Raw genomic sequence first — 14,612 nt, 5'->3', positions numbered from 1 at the left:
GTGGGTAGTGTGAAAAGCTGCAAGCTCACAAACGGAACTGAGTTCACCTGGCAGCACATAAAAAATGTCTTCATATGTCTTTATTTCCATTCATGCAAACTGCTGCTGGAGACCTCTGCATTACTCTGCCAAATCGAGCCCTGCACTCACAAATTTAAATGTGGCCCAAATATTTTGTCCCACCTAGTTGTTGCCTAGGTCTGCACGCGTGGTGCACGTGCTAAAATCAACAATCTGAAGCAAACGTATTCTGAGAATGACGGGGAAGTGAAGTACTCCTTTATTAACTGTTAAGAGACGCTCATGCATCCTTCTGCCAAGTTTATGACGTTCTGGAACTGAATTTGCGTCAAAAAAAAAATTGAAGAGGAAAATGTAAATAAATAAAAAGTCCAGCAGAGCTATTGCTATTGTCGCTCTTGAGTTTTTTGTTATTTGATGTTCTTGAAAGCGGAGCTGCTGCCCGTTGTCATGGTGATAAATGAGCCAGTGTCCAAACACTGCCGTCTGTCCCGCACTGATGATCCATCAAAGGCATCTCCATATTCGTTAAATTCGCTCTGACTACGCCCCAATTACCGGGCGTGTCTGCACTGTGCTGATGGAGATTCCGGTTTTTTTGCAGCCTGCTCCACCTGCTTTTCAACCGTAGCGGGTTTGAATCCGATTTAGTCTAACAGCAGCAGCAGCAGCAGCAGCAGCAGCAGCAGGATGGCCTCCAACACTAGGACTATGGCAAACCTTCCCAGCGGGGTCGGAATATGTGCCACCCTCCCCGACATCCTGTACCTCCCAGAACTGGTAAGAAACGGCGATTGTAGGAACTTTTCTCTGTCACACAGTTTTTACTCACAAAACATGCAGAAACTTTCTTATCCAGAGATGTTCAGATGGAAAGCCCTTAAAAAATAATTTAAAAAAAAGAAAAGAAAGAAAATAACTTTTAACCATTTTCTACTTTTTATTTCAGTGACGGTTTTTGTTTTCTGAAACAGAAGGACAAAATTGTTTCATTTCTGGTTAACCTGTGGTTCAAAATATATTTATATAGTAGGTATAGTGTAAAAGTAAGTTACAAATAAGGTTAAACTTCTCACTTTCTCTTCACAGCAGTAGTAAGAGGAGCTGATTTACAGCCACTTTGCAGAGAACGTGGTTCCAAACGCTTTTGTGCTCTCCTGTGCCTAATTTTAAGTTGGCTTCACCCTACTGATAACTGAAGTTTATAGGATGCTGACTGAGGGTTAATGATGTGGGTGTGTTAGGAGTAGGATAATCTTCCTACATGAGCAATATTACAATTAATTATATTCCAGTGAATATGTCATGAGCCAAACATCACAATAGGCGGAGGACAGACCGAGCAGGTTGGATTCCTATGATGACTCTGTGCAGTGGAGGAAAACAGATGTGAAAAGAAAAAATGTTTTCATAAGCCACGTTTAGCTTAAGAAAATGTCAGCAGTGGAGGAATGTCGCAGGTGTTTTCACATGAATGCGTGTGAACAGGTGGAGTTCAGACAGTGATGACATACGGTGGAGGAGGGTCAGGCTCCCTGAATAATGCAGTCTGTCAATCATTAAAGGTGTAGAGTAAACGAAGGCAGTCACGCCTGTGCTGCATGCTCAAGTAGAAGTACAGGTTCTACAAATAACTGCAACACACGTTGTGGAAACATATAATTTCCTTAAACTAAAGCTTTATGATCGTCCCAGATCTAACTGAGGCTGTCATTTAGGGGCTTCTAAGCCCGTGTGGAGATTTTTCACATGTTCCAGCTCTTCTCATGTGTACATGATGTATACATGTTGTTGCAGGTTTTTGGTGGTCTGGTGTGGATCTTGGTGGCATGCACACTGGTAGTGCCAGAAAATCCTCAGGGCTGGGTCATGTTTGTCTCTGTCTTCTGCTTTGTGATGACTTTTATCTGGATGGTGGTGTTCGCCTGTGGGAGACATCATAATAAAGCCAGCTGGGCAGCAGCAGTAAGTCCTCCACAAATCATATCGCACACACTTACTTGTCCTTGCTGCTTGGCAGCTGTCTGATTGTTGAACTTTTATCTCTATTTTTGTTATAAAAGTAGTTATAAAGCATCTTGAGGCTATTGTTCTTGATTTGGTGCTATATAAATAAAACTGACTTAAAGTGTGTTTCATTCCTGCTTATGTAGCTCTATCATACCTGTCTTGACTCCAGTAGCAGGAAGTACCCCTGGCAGATAGAGGATCCAACTTATACGCAATAGAAATTGACCAGCTTGAAGTCCTACCTCATTGTTTTGTCTGTTATAAACTGTAGTATAATACAGCGAACAATATTAATATGGTTGCTTCAGAGAAACACGGATCGTTCTAATTGCAAATAGATGCAGTTAAATGATGGTAGATATACAGCATCTACCTTCATCATCAACCCTGACACATGCCTCACTTTAGAGGTAAAAAAGAGACAGGAAACAGAGATTTTGGCAGAGTTTTAAGGAAAACGCACCCTTCCTTATAATTCTATATAATATACATATAGTACATATAATTTTATATAAACCACAATTAAATGTTACAATTTAAGCCACTTTACTTTTCCTTCTTGAGCTTGTGTCCATTATATATCATTGTTCTGAACTTTTCTTCTGCCGTGGTTAAATGACAAGCATCAGTGCAAGATTGCTTTGACAATCTTCTTCGGTTGCTTTCCGTGGTGCTCTGACACCTGATATTTAAGAATTTGCAGCTACAAAACAAGTTTTTTGATGCAAACACACACAACACAATAGCTTTACATGCCAGTGTTTGACAGGATTTTGCAACTATATGTGTGTTTTGACTCTATGCCAATGCAGGCAGTCACCACTTTGAAGACATCACCACATAACAATGTCTCGCTCTTTTTCTTCCTACTCTGTCAGGACTTTTTGTATCATGGCATTGCTGCATTCTTCTACCTCAGTGCTTCAGTGGCGTTGGCCAAAGTGACGCTGGATCTGAGCGGAAAACAGAGCAACAACACAACTACAGGACCACGCAACTACAAGTTGGACGTCTCTGCAGTGGTGAGTCAGGCTGTTGTTACTTGGGTGACACAAAGAAATGAATGATTATAAAGCTAATGAAATAAAGCCCACAGAGAATTACACACTGGTTGCAGTTTTCTTTCAGAGTTGGCTCTCAGTGAGTTGAAATAGTGATACAAGAGGTAGTCGTATTTCAGTGAGGCAAACATAAAAATACCAAATAGTTTTTATTGCATTAATTCTTTCAGGCATCATTTTTAATTTTACTTTAAATGTACTGATTTTTTTACTTTACTTTGTAGATGTTCCGTTTTTGTTTTGAGGTATTTAACCTATTTTAGATCATGTTCTGATTAGTTGTTTTCTTTGGATCTTTTAATAAGAAAAAATAGGAAGAATCAGAAGAAATCAAGTCAGTAGAATATTTGCACAGATCTTCATGAATTTCTGTCTGTCGTGGATGTAATATTTGATCAACTCCATAGCCCTAACTTAAAAAAAAACATAGGAGGCTATCATTACCTAGTAAAATGATTCCAAAATACTAAAATAACTTTGAAATCTCACCTGCTTTACTTCTGCAGTCTTCTGCTGTGTAAGTATCGACTCGCTTAGTAGACATTTTTGTCGCTAGTGGTTTTCTATCCATTTGTAATTGTTTTGTGTCTATTTGCATTAATGTTCTATGTCTTTGTAGTCATTATATTCTATTATTTCTTGTTAATTAACTTGTTTTTTGTCTTTATACTAAGCTAGGCTAAAGTGGTTTTAATCTAGATGTTAAGTCTCAACAAAAAAGAGAGTGTTTGGCACATTGTCAAACAACGGCTTTGAAACTGAAGCCAGCCTATTTTTTAAAATATGAAACTACTTAAGAATAAACTTTTAGTGCACTCAAGGTGGTGAAGTGGAGACTATTCTAAAACCTCTTTCTCCAGGGCAAATATTTCATTGCATTGCAGCAGCAGCAGCAGATCTGCTTTAACATTTAGCTCTATCATACAAGATTTACTCTCAACAAATGACTTCTAATCAAAGATGGATATTATGAACAATTTAGCTTCAGTAATGCCTGGAGGAAATGTTATATGTTGCTGTTAACATTGCTTAAAATCTGATACTGTGTTGGTTTGGATTTTTTTAAGGCTTTAAGTTTCAGTGGTTCAAAGATCATTTAAGGTGTTGATGACCTCCTGATGTTTTCTGTCTTTGCAGGTTTTCTCATATGTAGCCACTCTTCTCTACTTCGTCCACACAATCCTGTCTGCCATCCGATGGAAATCTTTCTAGAAGCTTTCTCCCTATAAACCTCATGAGCAGAACTGAATTTCATTTTGTACATACGGAAATGCTGATATGACGGGGGTTTGGTGATGGAGACTGTCAAGTTACTGATCTGGCGTTTCCCTCTGCTAAATGAAAGACGATCTGGGTCTCACTGTGCCTCACACTGCCTCATGTCTACTGTTAACTTCCAGAATACCATTCCACAGTATCACTACTTACAGCCACAAGATTAAAACCAGGGGCCACACAGTGTGTAGGAACTGGATATTTGTGAATGTGCTGGGATGCCAAGCACTGGAATGCGAAAGGTGGATCCTTTGCACTCCTTATCCCAGGAATAATGGGGTCTGAGATTAACACCTTAGATTAGTTTCAGATTTCATTTGCCATTTTAAATAGTTCTCATTTTGCAAACATTTTTAAGTTGACAAAGTGTTCCAATAAAACCCTGCTTTGTAGTAAAATAATCAATGCTACGTATATGTCAGTAGTTTTAATGTTGTGGCTGTTTTGGTAAATGGTAAATGGCCTGTATTTGTATAGCGCTTTACTTAGTCCCTAAGGACCCCAAAGCGTTCACAATCACTACTCAAGCTCTCATTATATAGAAATGTCAGAGCGCCAAAATAAAGAATAACCAGGATAGGAACAGAATGATTGTATAGCCAGACATAAAAAGATTTATCATTGCCCTGCAAAACTGAGCAAGCCAGCTTACTTAGAAAGACTGAGGGACTAGAGAGACAAGCTTAGCGTCACTTTTATTTGCTGATATCAGAACACTTGATATCATTTGGCGAGGAGTGAACTCATCACTTGAATGATCATTCTGCTACACTCCATGAAAATAATATTTGACATATTTAGTTTAAATTAATGTGATAATTAATTTATCAGTGATTAATTTCAGGTTCCCATGGGTCCTTTACTCCTTTTCTTCTCATCATTATTATTTGGATAACTTTGTCCTTTAATGAAAACCTTTCGATTAATATTATTGTTCTGCTCTCAGCTGACTAAAGAAAGGAGCGGGTGGGGAAACATTTATATTTTTGTAGGTTTATTCACACTTTCTTTGAAATTAAATAAATTTGGGGTTTTTTCATGAAATACATGAAATATGTGAAGTGTTTCTGTATGCTATATTACCAGATTTTGTAAGGTGAATACAATACATTCAGACAGAGATTGTGGTTTGTTGAATAGTTATGCTACGTGTTGAGTGCTTACAAATTTTATGCCAAGGAGTCCAGACCAAGTCTGCTGTGACACACACAAAAGGTGATTTTGAGCACTTGTTTTTGTATCAGTTTGTGAACAGATTTTTTCAACATAATGCAGTTCATGCAGTGTGAATATGTGGTATATAGAAACAGTATCCATTACATCACCAACTTTGAGCTTTGAAACTTTGAACTAGGACTGTAGTCGCGATTTTAATGTAAACATGGGGAACCAACCTTAAGAAGGGTCAAAAACTAGTTCCAGAGAAGAAGTTTAGCTAAATACAAAATAATTTGTCAATAATTTATTAATGAATAAAGAAAATCTGTTCTGTTCAATCAAATTTCATTTATATAGTGCAACATGATAACAACAGTTGTCTCAAGGTGATTTATATTTTAGGGTAAAAACTCTACAATAATATAGAGAAAACAGAAACCCCCAAAATCAGATGACCCCCTACGACAGGGGTGGGGAAGCTTTTTTATATGAAGGGCCATTTAAATGTTTATATATTTCTCAGAGGGACATACTATTATGAACACATACCTAGGGATCCAAAAAGAAAGACCAAAAAAGCTACATGAGGTTTCAGCTCGCCAACACACCTCACAGCAGCCGGAGGTGAGTGCAACAACACAAGCTTGACACAGGGGTCGAGGGGACACGGGAGAGAGGGAGACAGAGACAAGACTAAGACGCACAAAGGACAAGGGAGACTTAAACACAAGTTAGAACATAATACAAAAAAGGCACAAAACTCAAAATGCTGGTTCAAGATGAACCAGAACTATGACGTAACCAACTGCAAAAAAATAATGATGAGATTCATTTAAGATAAGATAAGATAAGATAAGATAAGATAAGATAAGATAACCTTCATTATTCCCACGTGTGGGAAATTGTGTTACAGCAGTGGACAATCCAAAGTTACATGGAAAATTAGAAAAAAGAAAAACACTGGAATAAGATTTCAATAGATACTGTATACAACTGTACACAATAGAATAGAATAGAATAAAATAATATATACAATCGAATAAAATAGAATAAAATAGAATACAAATGCTATATACAATTGAGTATAATACAACGATGCCAGAAAAGAGTATTGCACTTCATTTGCACTTAATTTGAGATTACAGAGCACAAAAACTGCTACTGTTCTGAAGTGCATTACTATTTAACTATTGATTACTGAATTGGCCAAATGGTTACATTCTTGGGATTTACATGTAAACAGAACAGCTAGAAAGAGACACAACACGAGATAGAAATGGATAGCAGCCATGAATATTTCACGTAGCAGAAGCTTGTTGCTTTTCTTTTCTGTTTTTAACCACAGTAGCATTTTACTGCTAGAGCAGCAGAACAGCATGAAGCAGAAGCATTAATGATTTATATCAGTTAAATAACAACAATAGCATTTGTCCTGAAAAGCAACTGATAACTATATTTTAATCACTCGAGCAATTTCTTCTGACATAAACACATAAACAACAAGATCCTTATAGCGTTATTTCCCGCTGTTATAAAGCGTTGAATTCATTTGACAGCTGTACAAACTTAATCAAATTTTTAAAAAGTAGTGTGGATGAGTCATGTCCAGATATTTTAGCTCTGGACATGACTGAGCTAAAATAACCACTACTCTTTTTATTCTGACCAGCAGTGAAGAGTTTAAATCAGAGAAAACATGAAAGCAGGTTTTATAGAAGTACAGCAGAGTGCAAATACAGAACACGGTGCCTCATACACAAGATGTGTTTCCATCACTTCAGAGATGCATGTTTACATTGGCATATTAATTTCATGGAAAACTCCCATGATCATAACCAGTATTTATTTAAAACTTAATCCTAAACCTCACAAGTTCATCCTCATGGGGACTTGCTTCATGTCAAGAAAATATAAGTACACATGGAGCCATACTGGCAGTGTGGCAGGTCAGTGAACTGTAGCTGTGATGGATAATTGATGAGAAGGCAGGAGGTGATAATAGCAGAGTATTTCCATGAAACTGAAGACGAGAGAAGCCCTGGGATGATGCAGTCTGTCTAAATGACTATGACATCCTAATCTCAGACAACAAACAGTTGATAAGCATTATGGACAAAGATACTTCATGTCTGTGCCTCTTTTATGGATAGTCTTGATGTTGTAGACAGCAGTGATCCTCCAACTTTGTGTCACCATTTTGGATATATAACAACCCCCAAAATGGGCCCTACAGTGGTTAAAATGCACATTAGTTTAGGCACAAAGAAAACTTCTTGTCCTTCTGTGCTTGATACTGTCGACCATAATATCCTATTAGAGCGATTAGAACATGCTGTAGGTATTACAGGTACTGTGCTGCAGTGGTTTGTGTCATATCTACCTAATAGACTCCAGTTTGTTCATGTAAATGGAGAGTCCTCTTCACACACTGAGGTTAATTATGGAGTTCCTCAGGGTTCAGTGCTAGGACCAATTCTGTTTACATTATACATGCTTCCCTCAGGCAGTATCATCAGAAGGCATAGCATACATTTTCTTTGCACTTCAGATGATATCTAACTTAATCTATCCATGAAGCCAGATAATACACACCAACTAGTTATGAAGCAGGAATGTCTTAAAGACATAAAGACCTCTATCTTTCTGTTTCTAAATTCAGATAAAACAGAGGTTATTTTCCTCGGCCCTAAAAACCTTAGAAATATGGTCGTAATACGCGCTCTGGATGGCATTTCTTTGGCCTCCAGTAACACTGTGAGGACTCTTGGAGTCATTTTTGACCAGGACTGCTTTCTTCCATTTGACAATATCTCTAAAATTAGAAATATCCTGTCTTAGAGTGATGCTGAAAAATTTGTTCATGCTTTCGTTACTTCCAGTCTGGACGACTATAATTCATTTTTTTAGGATGTCCTAAAACTCCCTGAAAAGCCTTTCAGTTGATCCAAAATGCTGCAGCAAAAAATACCAACAGGTATGTTTTTTCTTTCTGTTTATCCAACTTTTTATTGCTTTGTTTTGTTATATCCTCCTGAGAACCAAGGAAAAAGATTCTTCCGATTTAACTTTTTTTTTGTAATTTCCCGTGTCTTTGGGGTCACCCAAACACATGAGATATCATTGGAAAGCCCAGGATGTCCTTTATTTACTACATTGGGCTGGTTCTCAGGAAGATTTATCATTTCATGTTAACCTTTACCGTTGCCTCATGTATACCAATATCCTCTGCAGCCACCTTATGGTGAAACTGCTGTACTACAGCTAAGGCCTACACTTATTCACATTGGCGTCAATAAAAGCAAAACTGATAACAGCCCTAAAACGCGAATACACACAATGCACCTGATTCTATTATTAGCTTAAAAAAAATAAAAGATAAAGATAAAAAATAAAAGAACAATAAAAGTCAGTCATTAATTGTTACTATCTTACAGTTAACTTTAAGATTTAATAAAAGGCAATAACGTATACATTTTAAATATTTATTAACCAGTTTAAGAAATATATGTTGTAATCTAATAATCTACAAACAGAAGATTTTCAAAAGTGCTCAAGTTATAAGTATTGATAAATGCATTAATTACCAAAAAATACAAAAATTTAACAAAACCAAAAGTATTTTTGTAGCAAGTAAAATTCCAGTTAGGACAAACAGGTATTTATATAATAAAGCCTCCACTTACAGACTGTTAATACATACACTGATACACTGAACTAGGAACTGATGTTGTGATATATGTTGATGAAAAGAGACTGTCACGGCTGGCGGGGTGAGCCGTGTGGTGTAGGAGGAAAATGACCCAAAATGCAGGCAGTTGACTGGTGATGAGAGTGATGTTTTATTTACAGAAGTGGAGCGACTGAACAGGTAGTGAGAAAAGACGAATGACTGAAAAAAACCTAGACTGGGAAAACTAAATGACAAACCTAAGCATGAAACGGGGAGCGGAGAATGCAGAGAGACGTAGATACACCGAGAAACACAGCTGACACTAATGGACATGATGAGAAGCAGACCTACAAAGTAAAACCGGAAACACACAGACTGTTTTGCAACAAAAACGCAGGGACCTGAACGGAGCACAGAGGGGAGACACAGGTAGGGATAATAACACGACAACCAACCCAAAGAATTAATACAGAATCAGAATAAACACCAAACACAAGATGAACCCAAAAAGAAACACAAAACGCTGGGTCAACGACCCAGGATCATGACAGAGACCCATAACTCTACAGTCCATTCATGTGGAATCTGAATTTATTAAAGTTTTAACTTTCATTTAAACTAACATTTGTTTGTAGAACGCACAATGCATTTCTGAACATCAGAAACTATTAATCACACACTAATATGGACATTTGTAAATCTTGTTTTGTTGTACCAGCATCATCTGGTACCAGAACGCCTGGAGTGAATACACACAGTGCAAATAACACTGAAATCCGAGACCTCCTGCTGAGCAGGGACACTGCTTAACCCAGTTTGGAGATAATGATGCTACCTTTGATCCATAAGGTATCAATGTCTTTGAGTGATGTCACTCTGTGGTGAAAATAAAACAGCTGCTGGCCATCCACAAACACACGAAATCTGCTTTGTTCACACCGAATCTCAATCTGTGAGGACAGAGGGAATGTTTAGTTAATTTTACAGTCTTTTTCTTTCAGGAGCGGTGTGCACTGAGTAGTTGCCATTCATTCGTGTACTCCTTGTTATTGCCGATCATTTCATGACACCCAAAATCACTCGGTAACAATAACATATCCATGGAATGTACTCTATTTTGCACTAACATATTCTACACATGTAATTTATATGTATAGCATAAACTCATAAATGCCATTACAGTATCAACAAGTTTATGGTACCTTGAAGGGCTGGTCTCTGATGAAGGGGAAAAAAGGAACAGCTTTGTCAACATCTCCCCAGGATCCAGACATGCAGGCTCTTCGTAGCACTTGTCTGTCCTTGAATCGAACACACATCTCCAGAGCCACATCAGGTGGAGGCTCCCTGGATGTGCCACAACCACATGTCAGGGCAATGTAGAACCTAACAGGGGGATGGATATACAGTATGAATCTGGCCACACCTTTCCTTAGATTATCACATAATAAATGAATTTTATATGCGGTGGTTTCTCAAAAGGGAATCCTACAATCAGGCATCGTTTTGGACTTGAATAATGGAGAAATCTCTGTAGGAGAGGCGATTACCATACTGATGTCACTGACTTTAAGCCCATCTTCACCCCTCAAAGTCACAGAGACCTGTTTTAAATTCTGTCTAGATAACATTTCTTCAGCATTCACTTCAAAAGTCTTTAAGGCAGCTGTCTCAAACTCAGAGCTGCTAGGGGCCACTGCTGGAATGCTTAAGTATTCAATCAGAACAAAAAAGAAAACATCCACAAATATTTCCAAAAATGTAGTTTTTTTATTTTAAATATTGTATAACGAGACAAAACTGCAGATGTAAGCACAATTGTTTTTCTCATGCTTAACTAACTCATCGGGCACTCTGCACTGGCTGCAGTGGTTATTATTATATTTACATGCTTTCATTTTCCGTTTCTCATCAGTAGCAACTCGTACTTTTTGACCCTCCTTTTTCTCCCTCCCTCGCCCTCACATGCACACAACAGGAGGGGCTGTCCCACACATTCCCCCTGCAGCACAGACTACACTGTCCATGATGCAACATTCTTAAAGGGGCTGTAACACTCTGCTCATGCTGCCTTCATATTAAATAATTTTAGAGGAATAGGTATGGAGGGAAGAAGGATCTCGTATATAATGTGGTAATACTGTGGGAAGGATGGAAAGTCAGTAATTACACAAAACATTTCTACCTATCAGGATGGGGATTCACAGTACCAATCACTATGATCCTTTTCCCCAGCTGCATTCCTCCTGGGATACGACCTCTGAAAGGAACTGCCTGCACACACAAGCATTTGCATAGAGCAACAAAATGCTGAAAAACCACAGTTAATTAAATTTGATTTAAATAATAAAGTTAAAAACTAAAAAATCAAAAGGCAAGCAAGTGGTGAGCCTAAATAATTTTGGATGAATCTAATGGAAATATATGGTACAATAAAATTACAAAAATTACTGAGAATTCAAGAATAAAGCTGAAAACGTTTAAGACAAAACGGAAAGAATACAAATGTGCTTTTTGTTGAAAAAATTAAATTCACTTCTGTAGCACCAAATCACAACAACAGTCACCTCCAGGCACTATATATTGTAGGGCAGTCACTGTGTAAATGGTAGCATAATCTGACCAGAAAAGGCTAAAGTGTTACTTTATTTCCAAAATGTTTTCTAAGTAAAGTGTAAATTGGATAAAAATAAAAATTTTACAAGATCCACTGCAAAATAAATAGAAAAATACACATTTTATATTATATTATACATCATGCATGCTTCCCTTAGGCAGTATCATCAGAAGGCATAGCATACATTTTCAGTGCTGTGCGGATGACACCCAGCTCTATCTGTCCATGAAGCCAGAAAACACACACCATTTACTTAAACTGCAGGAATGTCTTAAAGACATAAAGACCTCTAACTTTCGCTTCTAAATTCAGATTAAATTGGGGTTATTTGTACTCGGCCCTGACAATCTTAGAAATATGGTATCTAACCAGATTCAGTGCACATATTGAACATTTTCCATTTGCGCAACATCTCTAAAATTAGAAATATCCTGTCTCAGAGTGACGCTGAAAAACTAGTTCATGCATTTATTACTTCCAGGCTGGACGACTGTAATTCATTATTATCAGGATGCCCAAAAAACTCACTGAAAAGCCTTCAGCTAATCCAAAATGCTGCAGCAAGAGTCCTGACAGGGACTAGAAAGAGAGAGCATATTTCTCCTATTTTGGCTTCCCTTCATTGGCTTCCTGTTAAATCCAGAATTGAATTCAAAATCCTGCTCCTCACATACAAGGTCTTAAATAATCAGGCCCCATCTTATCTTAATGACCTTGTAGTACCATATCACCCTATTAGAGCACTTCGCTCTCGCTCTGCAGGCCTACTTGTTGTTCCTAGAGTATTTAAAAGTAGAATGGGAGGGAGAGCCTTCAGTTTTCAGGCCCCTCTTCTGTGGAACCAGCTTCCAGTTTGGATTCAGGAGACAGACACTATCTCTACTTTCAAGATTAGGCTTAAAACTTCCCTTTTTGCTAAAGCATATAGTTAGGGCTGGACCAGGTGACCCTGAATCCTCCCTTAGTTATGCTGCAATAGACGTAGGCTGCTGGGGATTCCCATGATGCATTGAGTTTTTCCTTTCCAGTCACCTTTCTCACTCACTATGTGTTAATAGACCTCTCTACATTGAATCATATCTGTTATTAATCTCTGTCTCTCTTCCACAGCATGTCTTTATCCTGTCTTCCTTCTCTCACCCCAACCGGTTGCAGCAGATGGCCGCTCCTCCCTGAGCCTGGTTCTGCCGGAGGTTTCTTCCTGTTAAAAGGGAGTTTTTCCTTCCCACTGTCGCCAAAGTGCTGCTCATAGGGGGGCATATGATTGTTGGGTTTTTCTCTGTATGTATTATTGTAGGGTCTACCTTACAATATGAAGCACTGTTGTTGTGATGTGGTGCTGTATAAATAGAATTGATTTGAACTGACATGAAATGACATGAAATTCAAATATATTGTGTTTATTTATTACACTGAAACTGATTAATAAGCTATTAATAATGTAACTGTTATTGACATGATGCACAGCTTATTTGTGATTAAAATAACAAACTTTACATTTTAAATTTCCATCAAAGATGAAATAGTTTTGTTTTATTTTGTTACTTGCAGCCTTCACATCAAAGTGTGTTTGCTTGATATTCATGTGACATTACCAGTTTTCTCTCAGTGTCTCTGTCAGGAGGGTCAGTATTTGCTTTTCTAGGCTCAGTCCCACCTCTCTGTGGTAAATTCCATTTCTGAAAGGAAGCAAAAAAAATGATTGCAACTTCACCGGAAGTGTAGATAGATAGATAGATAGATAGATAGATAGATAGATAGATAGATAGATAGATAGATAGATAGATAGATAGCGTGACAATAAATACATCACAATTACATAGACAATTATTTCGGTTTACAATAGAAAGCTTGGTATTTACTTCACTCCTGCTGGCCGAATGAAGTCAAAGCATAGGTCACAGTTTGATCACGTGCCCTCAAAGCGTGAACAAGGCAGGAAGCTATTTGAGTTGAAGTTGACCTTCAAAATATAAGCTTCAGATTTGAACTCGTGCTACAAACTTCGTAATAACAAATCAGAAGCTCACTTACGAGCAATTTACATGTTCAGTTGATTTATAATTTACCAGAAAAGAATGAAGTGAGTATTTTTACAGACCGGAGCTGAATCTTCTATCACGACCATCAACCCTTCTACGCGTATTGTTAAACCAATTATTAACTTGCTCAAGAACTGATATTGGAAAAGTAAAGTTGGAATATGGGATAACCATAATATAATTTCGATATAAGACTTAAGTTGATTGTATTAGTTTTATTTTTCTTTCTTTGTGCGCGTGTGTTTATTTTTATTTAAAAAACAAGCAAACACTGGGCCTTTATTTTGGTGGCTCTAAGCGGAAGAGTCGCTTTACTTACTTCTGCCATTTTAAAACTACCTGTACTAGAACAGGTTGATAGTTTTCAAAGCCAAGAAAGCTTAGGTTGTGTCTAAACAGCCACCTGAGAAATAGATCGAAATCAGAAACGGAAAGTAATGAAGTAGTTTGTCAGCCTGCTTCGTCTCTGTGTCCCCTCTCTGCTTGGTCACTTACCTTCCTGCCCTGCCCTGCTGTCAAACTGTGTGTTTCAGCCATGTTAACCTGAAGGGAACAAAAAGCAAAGAAATAAGCTGCAGATCCAGTTTGTCTGCTGGTCGCTGAATGAACAGTGACGCAAAGCTTAATCTCAGCACACACACACACACACACACACACACACACACACACATTTTTGATAATCAGCTGCCCTGCATGCCTTCCTGTTTCTAACAAGTGCGCTCATTGTGAGGCTACAACTTAAGGCAAAATAAAATAAA

At 37.8% G+C, this 14,612-nt stretch overlaps 2 protein-coding genes across 3 annotated transcripts in view; one reads left to right on the top strand and one right to left on the bottom strand.

Moving 5' to 3' along the window:
* Positions 1-14,612, bottom strand: part of LOC101483893 (galectin-related protein) — a 94,250-nt gene that overhangs the window by 78,682 nt on the left and 956 nt on the right. The window contains exons 2-6 of one of the 2 annotated variants that reach the window (XR_013098820.1): positions 14,350-14,397; positions 13,408-13,491; positions 11,381-11,469; positions 10,398-10,581; positions 9,946-10,145 (exon numbers count right to left, since the gene is read on the bottom strand). Coding sequence is in view for 1 of the 2 variants with exons in the window: in XM_014407273.4 (XP_014262759.2) it covers positions 10,002-10,145; positions 10,398-10,581; positions 11,381-11,469; positions 13,408-13,491; positions 14,350-14,391 (543 nt within the window). In the remaining variant the exon portion in view is untranslated. Of the gene's footprint in view, positions 1-9,345; positions 10,146-10,397; positions 10,582-11,380; positions 11,470-13,407; positions 13,492-14,349; positions 14,398-14,612 lie in introns of those variants that run through there. The other variant, XM_014407273.4, reaches the window with a different exon arrangement.
* LOC101485761 (myelin and lymphocyte protein) lies at positions 668-5,489 on the top strand. The gene is made up of 4 exons (XM_004562167.3): positions 668-801; positions 1,819-1,986; positions 2,910-3,053; positions 4,230-5,489. Exons 1-4 carry the CDS (start codon positions 712-714, stop codon positions 4,302-4,304), a joined length of 477 nt encoding a protein of 158 aa, XP_004562224.1. The 5' UTR covers positions 668-711; the 3' UTR covers positions 4,305-5,489.

This window comes from Maylandia zebra, linkage group LG6 (assembly GCF_041146795.1).
Source record: "Maylandia zebra isolate NMK-2024a linkage group LG6, Mzebra_GT3a, whole genome shotgun sequence".
Classification (NCBI taxonomy): domain Eukaryota; kingdom Metazoa; phylum Chordata; class Actinopteri; order Cichliformes; family Cichlidae; genus Maylandia; species Maylandia zebra.
Note: the sequence above shows the minus strand (reverse complement) of the source record. Positions and strands in the feature narration are given on the sequence as shown.